The 13,377-nt window shown below is 37.1% G+C and overlaps 2 protein-coding genes across 13 annotated transcripts in view; one reads left to right on the top strand and one right to left on the bottom strand.

Annotated features, from left to right (window-relative positions):
• Sybu (syntabulin) overlaps nucleotides 1–13,377 on the top strand; it is a 102,317-nt gene that overhangs the window by 15,534 nt on the left and 73,406 nt on the right. The gene's annotated exons all lie outside the window — the stretch shown is intronic.
• The window catches only part of Smg5l1 (Smg5 nonsense mediated mRNA decay factor like 1), a 140,757-nt gene that overhangs the window by 124,695 nt on the left and 2,685 nt on the right, over nucleotides 1–13,377 (bottom strand). For all 8 annotated transcript variants that reach the window (XM_087557312.1, XM_087557311.1, XM_087557309.1 and 5 more), the window contains 1 exon segment: nucleotides 1,212–1,301. Coding sequence is in view for 1 of the 8 variants with exons in the window: in XM_087557308.1 (XP_087413434.1) it covers nucleotides 1,212–1,222 (11 nt within the window). In the remaining 7 variants the exon portion in view is untranslated.

Below are 13,377 nucleotides of genomic sequence, written 5' to 3'. Positions count from 1 at the left end.
ATAGAACATTTAAACTAAGATAATATTAAGGATGTAGTCTTGTGGGAACTTAAAAAAATAAATAGTGGAGTCTTATTTTCAATATTTTTTCTTCAGGTAGAACTTAACCTGTTTGACATATGCTTTTGATGCTGTTATTCTCAAGTTCTTATACACGAGTGTTGGCCATAGCTTATAACAGAACAATAAAAGAGAGGACTAGTCTCTACATAATAAAATGAATATACTTGTGTTCTGCTCAAACTTTTATTACTATTACTAATATTTTCTGTGTTTTGCTTAAGCTTGGTCTTTCCTTTTAAATTTATAATAATTGCAATGGTGATGATGTGTCCAACATTTGCTAAGGACTAAACATACACACACACACACACACACACACACACACACACACACACACACACGAACTTCACAGTTTAAATTCATAGCTAGGAAAGGAAAAGCGTCAGACACTACTTGCACAGACAATTGTCATAAAACAACAGAGATTTCTTCAAGCTAACAAATAAATGTCTAAATAGAAACTCTGAAGTCAAGTTGATGCATTCTTCAATGTTTTAAGTAATGCCTGCTGGCTGCTTAGCATTTTCCTTGAACAAATAGGAGGAGAAAGCTCTAGAGAAAAGAGGGCCAATCAAAACTAGCTTCTACTGTGATGTACGCCTCTACATTTCTCAACTACAGCCCGGATATTAAAACATATAGTGTTTGTATAAAACTGACATAATATTAAATCGGAAATAATAAGATGCTTTCCTGCTGAAACCCAGTGTTTTGGTAGACATGACACCCTATAAATGCAATCTATTCAGTCAGATTTTATAGTTTTTTTTATGCCAAAGCCAATAAACATTTCGAGTTACACAGATCAGTTGCTTTATAGAACTAAATACATCAGGGAAATAACTCTGAATTCCTACTTCTAGTAACATTTTTGTTCTGTTTCAGAACAGAAATCATGAAAAAACAATGAAAGTGTAGTTAAAACATCTTATAAAAGACACATAGTGTTAATGTGTGGATATATTTTAGTCTATTTGTACCTAGTATTTACTATAGTTGAATTAAATACATATATTTACTATTATTTTCACAATATCATAACAAAAGTTAAGAGAAATTCAAATAAAGTTCTAAGATTAGGTTACAAACCCAAATGTTTTCACCATTGATCTTCTGTTGGAGTCTAGGTTTGAAAATAAAATATTTACCGTCTCAGCATGGCCTTGCCTCAGTCTGAACTGCATTCATGCATTCATCCTGTAGTCTTCTAAAACACATTCATATTTGGCAGAAATGGCCTGAAAGAAAAGGATACTGGTTTGCTATTTTTAAATTATACCATGAAAATTAGGGTTTTTGCTTTTGCTTCTCTTGTTATAAAATTATAGGTTGACACTCTCCACAAAATCAGACCTTACCCTCTATTTTCCTAGTGTGTTTACATACAGACAAAATTGGTTGAATTACATTATTCTGGTTTAGGTTTTAGAGAAATCATGAAAGAACAATGAAAGTATAGTTAAAACATCTTACAAAAGTCCTTAAATGGCCCATTAAGTTCATCATAGTCATTTTTCTTTTAAAATTAGGGAAGATCACTTTTCTTTGGTACTAGATAATATTGGTATATATATATATATATATATATATATATATATATATATATATATATATATATACCTAGAACCCTAATATTCAAGTCAGGTCTCTAAAGGCTTGAAACACATGAGGTGGGACAGGCCATAACTTATACACAATTCCTTACCAGCGTAAGCTGGAAAGCCTCCACTACAAAAATCTCTGGCTTTCTGTTTTCAATTCTACTCCCTATCCATCTCTCTCCCCACCTTCTTCCAACTTGAAGTATTTAATGTCTTCCTCCTCTTCCTCCTTCTACTCTTCCTCATCCTGATCCCTTTTTACAACCTGAACCACTTTTTCATCCTCCTCATTCCAGTCCTTCTCCTTCCTTCTTTCTCTTGGCAAAATTCTGCTGCCTTGCCAAAAAGCCCATCAGCCTCCATGAAATCAAAGGCCTATGGAATCTGGCCAGGTCTCACTCAGAGTCACCTGGCAAGCAGGAAAGCTCCCAGAAGGAACTTGAATTTTGGCATTCAAAGTGTATAAAAGGAAGTTTATTTTTTACCAGAGTCATCATTTTCTACAAACACTTTCAACATGTGGAGCCTCCTTTTCCTTATCAGATGTAGGCTGTAGCTTCACCTCAACCAACCCTTAAGTGTTAGATGGGTAAACATTTGTTTAGCCCTAGTGGAATTTGTTTATGAACAAATGACAGCTTTAATATCAGTACTTAGAATAATGACTCTTTAAGGCTTTTATTAAAGCAAATAACCAAGGTTGAGGAAGTTTGTATGAACTGTGCATCCTTGAAATATAAGAGAGTTCAAACAGCATGCGACATCTTCGCAGCCTCTGTGGCATGAAATAATTGATTTTATACTAAAGTTGTACACCAAGTACAGGAAAAATCTGCCCACCCTAGGCTCTGCCATATTGCCATGTCCTTTGCCCCGTGCTGCAGGTTTCAACTGACTCTGCCGTTCACAAAATATACAAGCAAAGTGAGTAAAGGCCACACTATTCCTTATTAATACTATTATTTTTTAACTGTCCAAGCGTTTTATATAACAGGAAATAGATGGACTAAAATGCTTTGTTTGGGCTTATGTTAGGGGAACAAAGAAAGAAGCACAAAAATTGTTTTGAGATTTTGTTCATTCACCATATTTTATGGAGGTAGAGAGCTTTGTAGTATTGCTTAAGATTCAAATTCTCGAATTTTCTTCTATTGCTTCCAAGTTGATGGTAGTGACATATTCTTTGTACTTTATTTAGGGAGTGTGAGTCACTGTAAATCATTTTCAGTAAACCAAAATATCCAAGGTAGTCCAGGGAACTACATCTCTTTGGTTTTTGATGTATGTGACAATTGATTTGATATGAAAGTTGAGATTCTCCTACACAAACCAATCCCAGAGAAAATAAATTAAATTGGATGACAAGCTAAAACCCACTGAGACTGTGAAGGCAGGAGAGAAGCAATACCTTGTGGTCTATTGAATTTCCCAAAGGCCGCAAACACAAGTATGTTATGTCTATAAAATTATCGAATTAGTTAACTTGGCCCTGGTGTTAAAGACAATGCTGTATTTCAAATGTCTGATTTTTAGACTTTGAATAAAGCTTTGGCCCTCGATTGAGAGGAGCCTTGTTTCCCAGCGGACTTTTGGGGATTTGGAGGTATGTTTAACTTGTCACTCTGAGTTGTGGGAAGTGTGGGGGGTGCTAATGAGGGGAAGCTGGAATTGTAAATATTCTCCAAAGGGGAGAACAGCCTCACAAACAGGTATTATTCAGCTCAATGAGTTTTTCGAGCTGAGATTCAGAACCCAGGAATGAAGCCATGGCGTATCAAAGAACACGTTGTGTTGCTGGATTTTCCACCCCTGATTCCACTTTGTCCCTGTTGTTGGCACAGAGCGCTCCACTCAGCACTACGGCGGTTGAATTGGTATCCATCTTTTATCTTAGAACAGTTGTTCACTGCTCCTATTTACAGCGTGTGCTATGGTTACTCGATTTCTAGTGGGGATTTAACGTGCTTTGGAAACGGAGCAAAAAACATGCAAGCTCTCAGTAAAGAGAATTTGTGAAAAAGAAAAGTTGAACAGCAGGCATCTTATTTCTCCCCCTACTCCCAAATGCCTTTAGTGGATCCAAAATTAGAAGTGTGAATAAAACTAGCTTGTCTTTTAAATAGATGGATTTGGGGAGAATTGCTACAGAGCCCTCAGCCCATGAAGTCTTCACTGCCTCATGGTCGCTTATTCGAGTACAATGAAGTGGGAAGAGACGGCACCAGCAGGAGGAATCACTTACAAATTTTGAAACAAGAAAAATAGTTTCACAGACATGTGCATGGTTACAAGTCAGCTGACACAGGCTGAAGACTCTACTTGTTACGAAGCCGCTGACTTCCTGTCTGAGATATATCGACAGAGAATTTTCCATTAATTTCTCTGCATTAATTAGATTATTTGGAAGAAGAATGGAGCTTGTCACCTTTAAACTAATATGTCTCCTTTATATTCCATCAAAATAAGAAATACAAATTCCCCCAAACCCACAAAATAGATTTCCACCCATTTAAAACATTTGGTCATGGTAAAACCTACCAGGAAACTCTACAAATCAACCCTCCTTCATTCAACTAATTACTGCTAGTGCTTGGCGTGTGCTCTCCAGTGTAGCAACATATGCCATGTGCTCGCTGAGAACTTTGACATGTGGCTAGTCTCAACAGGACCCTGTTTTAAAGTACTGGCTCCCCTAAGACCCTCATTGATTTGTAGATTCATTGCATGATGAAATGAAGTTTTAAGTTAAATTAAAATACATACTACAATTATCATTTTGTAATAGAATATATACCTCCTTCTATCTAGGAATGATACAAGTCTGAGTGCCAAGTAGTACAGTTTGGGAAGCAGTGTGAAGTGTCATTAATCAGCAAACATCTCTTTTCTTATATTTAGAGCCATATACGAACACTTCATTGACTTAAAATTTCAAATTTTTCATTATTGTTAAGTACATGGTGTACAGAGGCAAGAAAACATCATTATTCACACTGTGCAAAATGATTAATTGCCCAGCTAAATTAGCCCGTGTTCATACTACATTTTTATTAGTCTTATTAATAATATCTTATTGATGATAATAGTGATACTTATTTAGATATATGCCACATGTGAATCATTTGGTTTTTGCTATTATCTGATGATACTTTTTAAATTATGTATGTGTACATGTGCCTGCACTTGTGTGCTCGTGTGTGTGGAGTCTGGAGGAAAACCTCAGGTCATGCTCACCATACTTAAGACACCGTCTCTCACGGGCCCAATGCTCACCAATTATCCTAGCTTAACTGCCTAGGGGGCCCAGGAAAATATATTCTCATTTGAGATATAAAATAAACATTGATAGACATTAAAAATAGGTAGTATGAATATTAAGGTATTGGATAACAGCTATGGATCTCAACTAGATTACTTGAGATAAGGTATACTAACACATTTAACTACACAGTTCAGAAACTTTGCTACATTCTTATTCTTCTGGTGTAGATAATCAAGGAAACAAATGACTTTCCACCTCTGACTTTCCACCCTGACTTTCCACCTCTCAGCCTAGCACTGATAGAAACCATTTATTAAAGGTGAAAACATTTTCTCCAAAATGTCTATAAAGAAGGTCTATTGTAAACCATTTGGTGGGATGCTTGCCTGGCATGCACTAAACTGCTGCATGAACCAGGTCTGAATGTGCATACCTGTGACCCTACCAGTCAGTAGAAGGAGGAAACTCAGAAGTTCAAGGTCATTCTCAACTACATATCAAGTTCCCAGCCAACCTGGACCATTGGAGACACTCTCTGAAAATGTATATATAACACAATTGTCTTCCAAATCTAACCAAAATGCCTCCTGATTTTCTAATGTACAAATAAAAAATGTTAGTTCTGGTTTATTTTAAACTTAAGAGTCAATGTAGGAAAATAACTATAGATTTTTTAATTAAAATAAGCCAATTTCAAGTGGGTAATGTCCAAATGTGTCTCAGAATTGCAGTCATTCCTCAGTGCTATCTGGGTAACTGGCTGTTTGGTTTAAAAACATTAAGAGGTCTAAAATACAGCCTTCTTCAGGCAACATGTAGATTTCCACACAGTGAATGTAGTTGGAATTTTTATCACTAGCCATTTTTAAAAACAAATTTGAGAAGTCATTTTAAAGAACTATGCATTTTAAATCAAATTAATAATTGTAAAGATGTATTTGGGGCTTTCTCATGCTCACAATCCAACAGATTGCTCCTGATTAACAATACAAAAGAGTGATAACATTTGGACAGAAAAAAAAAAACGTAAGTGAAAAACAGAAATAGAAGGGCTGAATGGCTTCTAGAATGTAGAGTTAAAGCAGCAAGCAGGACTAAAGAGCTCCTGTGGATCTGATGGTGAGCTTGTGATGGGCAAATTTGTTTTTGTTCTCTATGTGCAAAAGAAAAAATGCAAATTGGTCCAGTGTGAGATAGAGCTTCTTTTGCAAAGCACCCTGCACTCCTTGCTGGAAAAGAATGATATATGTATATATATCCAGGCAGTGAGATGCAACAAAAGCTATACGCTTTGAAAATCCCTTGCTCACATGGAGAGCTTGAACTGCCTAATGTCAAAAAGAAGTCTCACAGATGCTGATGCAAACAAGAGGCAGCAGGTTGTCATGGTGTTTGCAATTGCCTACCTGGCTAACAGGAAATAGAGCTGACTTTTTTCTTCCCTGTTGTCAAACTAGAAGCTCTTGAGCAGACTTAAGGCATACTACACTTCGGAAAGCAAATATAAGTTCATTGGCACCGTTGAGAGAGTCAGACCTAATAGTCACTATTGAGTGAGCACATTTCTTTTATCACTTACTGGAAACCTAAGGCTATAAAACACAAGTGCTTTGGGTTTGACTTTAGGGTCACCAAAATGCTCTGTGGGGGTGAGGTTGCTTTACCAAATGTTAAACTATTAAGTTGAAAAGAAACCAAGTGGATGAGTGCAAAAGATTATGCTGGGAGTTGAACCTAAAGCTTTGAGCCTTACAAATGCAAGCTAAATGTTTTACCACTGCACTACAACTCCAGCATTGTGAGTCTTAGGAAGGTTTTCTATATATACAGTTACATAAGCCTGCAATCCCAGCCTCCTAAAAGGTCAGACAGGAAGACCAGCACTTCAAGCTCAGGCAACATAATGAGATTTCCCTCTCAAAAAGCATAAAATACAGCCTCAGACTGGAGCGTATACAAGTAAATGCACTGTGTGAGTGTGTGATGGCACTGATTCTTTTGTCACAACTTATTACCTATTTTCATTTTATGTTCATTGATGTTTTGTCTGTGTCAAGGTGTTGGATCTCATGGAACTGGAGTTACTGACACTTGTGAGGTGCTGTATGGGTTCTGGGAATTGAACCCAGGTGAAACAGCCTCATCTGATTCTAATCTGCAAATAAAGAGAAGTTTTTGACACATTTGAGCAGAAAAAGTCTGTCTTAATTTCAACTATTTGTTATAGTTAAAGAGTTGCTACCTATGAATACACTGCTTGCTTGCTTGCTTTTCTGAAATGGGCCCTCAGCTCAGGCAGGCCTGGAAATGTAATCAGAGGATGATCCCCTGGCTTTACTTTCTTCGTGCTAGTGTTACAGGAATGCATCACTATCTCTGTGTGGGCCTTTGATTTTTCTTCTTCTTCTTTCATTTTTTTTTCATGTTTGGTGTAGCCAAAAATCATGGGGAGAGCCTTGCACACAATGTGCTCCTCTACGCCCTCAACATTCTGATAAATTTAAAACACTGGTTCAGCTGAACTGTGTCCCAGTACCTTAAAGAGGGACAATGAGTGAATGAAGAATGAGCACTAAGGCAGCTTCTTCCAGTAGTATTAGACTAAATAGAGAAAATTTGTAATATATATATAAAAGGGAAAGGGAAGACTCCCATTTAAACTTATACATTCAGAATCCTTTGCATCACATCTGAGATTCCATATAAAGAAGATACATTCTAGTGTTGAAAATTATTGAGGATAAAATTTTATCAACAAATAAACAAGCCTTAGAAAGACGCAAAGAGCTGGAAATGTTTATTAATCTCTTTGAAGGGCTGCTGCAATTCAATCATGTGGATGCCTCCCAGCTGGCAAGAAAACAGGATTGCTCAAAGGTTTCAGATTGAAAAGGCTCACACAAGCTCTCTAGGCAAGAAGTTTGGCGGTGGTGCTGGAAAAACCACAAAGACAAATTCCCCAATATTTATCATACGATTTGTATTCTGCAGCCAGTTCCAGTTCCAGCGATAACAGTGCAGACTGAAGTCAGAGTGCAGGAAAAGAATGCTTTAGCAAGGAGTTACACACTGAGCGCACCACAAAAGATCTGCTGGCAGCCTTTCTTACTAACCATTGAAACAGACAATTTACTTCTGGGCAAAAACACAACCAGAAAACCTTGGTTTAAAAGGATAACGATAATCTCACTGATTTTCTGCTTGAAGTTCCTGTGTGGACGGTTTCCCTTGATATTTCTTTAATTACGGGGAGCTGAGTGGTCTGCAGCAAAGAGTACTACTACCAGAGCCACTGGCACTGGCGGAGGAAATGAAGGAGCGTGTTTTCGAATGCTAATTTTAATATTTATAGAAACAGCAATGCCCTGCAGAAAAGGGATTCAAAAGATTGAGCTAAGAACTTATTTTAAAGATGTGATTTTCATACGGTTTCAACTTTTAACTTAAAAAATTAAAACACATTTCAAGTTGATAAATTTTACCTTTGTCATATTTTTATCTGAACTCATTCTGGGTTTATCTTAAAATATAATTTATAGCCAGAAATGGGTCTCTATACTAATATCAAATGGTCATATGCTCACCCTATGTTAAAACCATTATAATTTAATATTCGATTTAAATTATCATGAAAACAAAACAGAAAATGAGCTACCCACCCCACAGCATGGCCTAGAGTTTGAGTGATAGTCACTGTTGCCTCTGTTCTCCATGGCCTCACAGCAATTCGGACATTGCTTGGGTCCCATGGAAGAAAGTCGTCTAAAATTAAGAAATTACATTTATTTGTATTATCATAGTAAATTGATTATGCTTCTCACCATATTTCCTGGAGTTCTTGGTGAATAACAAAGGCTCAACTCATATTTGTGGGATAAGTAACAGTCACATTGACAAAAAGACTTGGATTCAAGATAGAAGACTTATATTATGTAGCAGCATCACTGCTGGTCAATTCCTAGACAAGGGTCAGGCATTAGTGATCATCGTTGGCTTCATCTTTATTGTATTTAGAGATGAAGAGCCTTCTTGTTTTAGGACAATAATTTTCAAATATCCAATTCTGAATAACAAAAGGGCAACAAGCAAACAAACAAACAAACAAAAAACCTGGAAGATCTTTAATTCTATTTATTTCCTCTTTCTTTCACTTCACAATCTGTTTCTATAAAGGAATTTCTGAACGTAGAGGTTTGTGGACCTCTGGCAGGAGAGTAGGCAGAAATAATAATAGTAATTTAGATGCAAAGTTTCCAGGTGTTGACGAAGGGAACCACAAGAAGCACCCTGACTTTAGAAAATCCACACATCTATATTTAGTATCCTAAGCGTTGAAAAACTCACTGCTCTCAAAGAAAATTTACAGTAGACTCATAGTATGAAATTTTCTAATAGTCCTTACCTTAGTAACTACTTCTTATTTTTCCAAGTTTCAAAATAGGTCTACTGAAATCATACATATATGCATATATATGAAAATACTGCATTTGGCTGAGTTTATTATAACAAAAATATAGCAATGAGAATATGTGAATATTTAAAAATTTAAATGCTGGAGTTTAAAAAATAAACCCTTGTCTAGAACTATTTTCTATTTTAATACTACAATTCTAAGAAGAGATAGAAGAAAAGAGGAGGGAAAATCATAACAAGGAATCAGGGGAATAGTTTTTCAAAGCGTATTCTTTGAATTCTCACCCAAGAGAATTGAAGCCATTAAAAATGAAGCTAAGATTAATATTTTATAATCCATAAGATAAAATATATGTATTTTCTGAGGCAGAAGCTTTTCAAGTTTGCCAATTTGGAAATCATTATTTTCGCTTGCTTACTTAAAAATTCTTTTGAATTGCTATTCAACTCATGTGAGAAGCCCCGAAGCAAACCCAGCTTCTGATTACCATATCATGCATGTGCCTTTATTTTTCCGTTGGAGTATACAACCATGCAAAAATATAGACGATATTTTTAAACCAAGACATCATTCTCTCCTATCTTACTCTGAGCACAAGGATTGAGCAAGTGTGACTGTCTAATGAATGTATGTGAAGAGCGAGAGGGACTGGATAAGGACTACAGGTGGAGATGGGGTTGTAAAGCAAGCTCTGGGGAAACCGGGCTTTGTGAAAGCACAAAGGTATGTGCCAGGGCTAGATCAAGAGGGCATATGCATACACCTTTGTCTCCAAGTCCCTGGAAAGCACGGAAAGGATTCCTTTGGTCCTAATGGAGTCACAGGAGATTGGAGACTGGGATTGAACAGATGTACACCTTAAAGAAACTTTCTGAGTCACTATTTAAGGATCTACTCTCGTGGACAAGTCTAGCCAGGTGTAGATTGGGGGAAGAAAGAGATGCAAAGAAATGTAGAATTCAGAGATAATTAGGAGGTAGGAAAAATAGGACACTTCTTTGTAGAAGTGTAGGGAAAAAAAGAGTCATCAAGGTCCCTGGATTTGCCTGGTGAAACCGTTTATTACATTAGAGAATGCAGAAGTAAGAGCTATCTACAGAGGAAGTGTGATAAATTTGATTAGAAATAGAGTGCATGTGTGGGCATTTGGGGACATATAAGTTGAGATATCCAGGTGGATTATAGGAAATATAGTAGATATATGTATTTATAGAATATATAGATGATCTATCTACAAATAGTCATTGAAGCAATTGAAAAGAAAAGCATTGGCCAAGAAGGAAAGATGAAGATGAAGAAATAAAATGTCCATGCCAATGTTTGAAAGATGAGCTAAATAAGCATGTGCTGAAACGTAGGGGAGAATCAAAAGGGGAAGGATAGATTTGAAAGAAGAGTAGTGCTTACGCCAAAGGCTGCTCAGAAGCCAAGAATCTGGTCACAAGTAGCCATCAGAGGAACTGTACAGAGGCCATCTGGGACTTAGGACAAGAGCTGGCAGCTAAAAATGTTAGTACTTGTGGAGTGATACAGGGCAGGGACAGTTGAGGATAAGATACCCAGCTAACCGTTCATCCAAAGCGTGCTGATAATGGAGAAAGACAGGAAAAATCAGGAAAACAGAGGCACATGTTGATGTAATTTTTAAAAACAATGATAGCTAATAACAGCCCATACCAAACTGCATGATTATGATATACTGGGGATTCTCTTCAGCTCCTTATCTTGTTGGTGCCAATGATGCTCATGGAAGCCTAGGTATAATTATTCTACTTTAAAGACAACAAAATACAATTTTAGAGAGTTAGAGGAGCTGATTAGATAATTTCCTTTACAAGACATGAAAGGATGGAATTCAATTTTCAGGTATAGGAATTTCCCTTGTAAAGGGGTAACAAAACTAACAGGATGGGAAAACAGTGGGATAGGGTAGAGACTGGCAAACTTATAGAATTGAAAGTGAGAGATGAAAAGTTCTTCTGTACCTTCTATTGTCTGTCCGTCAAGGACTCAGAGCATCTGCTGGGCATGAGGCAGCAATAGTAGGGTGGTAGGTTTGAAGTAAGGGGAAGGTTTTGATAGAGACTGAGGTGAACAGGAAATAACACTCTAACACTGACTACAGATCACAGAATTACTGCCACATATCCCTCCAGCAGCTAGAAATGGAGAACAAACAGTACTATTCTTCAGTGGGACTGTGGGGTCCTTCGGAGCAGAGTCAGGTCAGGGCAGAGGTGGTTAAGTCTATCTGAGATAGCTCTGGAAACTCGGGTGCTGACTACATATTAGAGACACAGAAGACCTTGGATACCATCCAAATGGATGACGGCATGGGAACCAGGGAAGATCTATTGAGTCCACACCTATTTTCACCTTCTTCAACAATAGACTATGATTCTATCTAATCAATCAAGCAAGTAGGAAAGGAATTGCATTCAAACTATTAAAAGAATGAGATGGAGCTTATAGTGGGTGTTGATGGCTAGTTTGTACTAGTCTGTACTCTCTACTTAACCTTTCTATGAAACCAAAACAGCTTTAAGACACACCTGCTTAAAAACATCAAGCTTATTAATTTTTATAAAAATAGTAGACACATGAAAATCTGTGAAATAGGCGCTATCTGAAGATGGTTTGCCATTGTTGTCTTACAAGGAATTAACCCACTGATTAGCTAAGGCTGAATCACATAGCTTATCTTCCCCAGGGTTAATATTAATTGGAAAAGCAGAAAAGGCAGGAAAACAAAAGGTCCTTAATTGAATTCCCAACCTGTATACATTTCTGTGTGTGATAGAGAATTAAATCTTTGAAAAAACTTATGAACTAGAACTCATATGCATTTTGCAAACAAAACTACAGACTTAGGAATGCTAACTTGTCTGATAGAGCTCAGCAGAGAGCAGAAGACAGCAACTCCTAATGAGAAAGAACACTTCTTCATTCTGCTTCAGGGTATCTCATTCACTGACACACAGTTATGTAGCCTGACATTTTGAAAGTTGTCTAAAATGATGCTTAGGAGGTCGGAATATGCTATAAAGATTTCTTCACAAACCTAGATGTCAAAGGAAAAATTCAATAATGGGCCAATAGGTGGAACTATACCATGATCCTCTTAAAATTTTTAAATGATATTAGTTAGTAAAAGCTGACTGAGATGCTACATATTGTACTTGGTGCCGATTGTATCCAATCAAGACTGAAACAAATTCCTTTTTCCCAAAAGGTTACAGGCAGTGAGTAATGAGTGCTTCAAGGGGAACCCAAAGCTTTGGTCTGCTTCAAACATTTGAATAGCAGATGATTTACAAAGTCAGTAGAAACAAGAAGAGGAAAAAGTCAAAATAGAAGAAATGGAAAGAAGGATAGAGGGATGTGAGGGGAGATTAAAGAGAGGAAGAAAAGATGGGGAAGGGAAGTGGGAGAGAAAAGAAAGGAGGATGGGAGTGCGAGGAGGAAGGAGAGGAGGAAGAGGGAACTAAGGAAGTAAAGAGAACTCTCAAGAAGCCAAAACCATAATTGAACCTGTTTGTTCTTCAAAACTCATTTCAAAACTTATCCCTAGTTGCCTCAGATCCCAGTCGAACTTAAAATTCTGACAAGCCCCTTCGGCATCTCTGTAACACAATGCAAATTTCCAGAATGCTGTGTCCTAGCTATGCCCATGCTTCTGTTAGACCCTAAAGAACAGGAAACAGTAACTCTGAATAGGAACATCAATGCCACAGAGAGATGAGAGAATGGACCAATGACAGGTGCCTGGCCTTTCCTCATCCCTTCTGTTTAGCCAGTTTTAATCTGTCTTTGGTAGGAATGGCTTATCAACCACTTTTCCAATGTGAAATTCAGTTCTCTTCTTTTTGTGTAATAATTCACACAGGCAAATACTTTCCCCCTTGATAAAAACGAGGATCTTGAAGATGAGGCAAATGTGAAAGAAGCCAACTGGAGGCAGCAATGGTGATTAGAACAGTTTGATCTGAGCAAGAAAAGATATTTAGGAAACTCTAACCATATGCCAGGCATAAATA

The sequence above is a fragment of the Rattus norvegicus genome, chromosome 7 (assembly GCF_021556685.1).
Source record: "Rattus norvegicus strain SHRSP/BbbUtx chromosome 7, alternate assembly SHRSP_T2T, whole genome shotgun sequence".
NCBI classification, from domain to species: Eukaryota; Metazoa; Chordata; class Mammalia; order Rodentia; family Muridae; genus Rattus; species Rattus norvegicus.
This window is presented reverse-complemented; position numbering and strand designations above follow the sequence as displayed.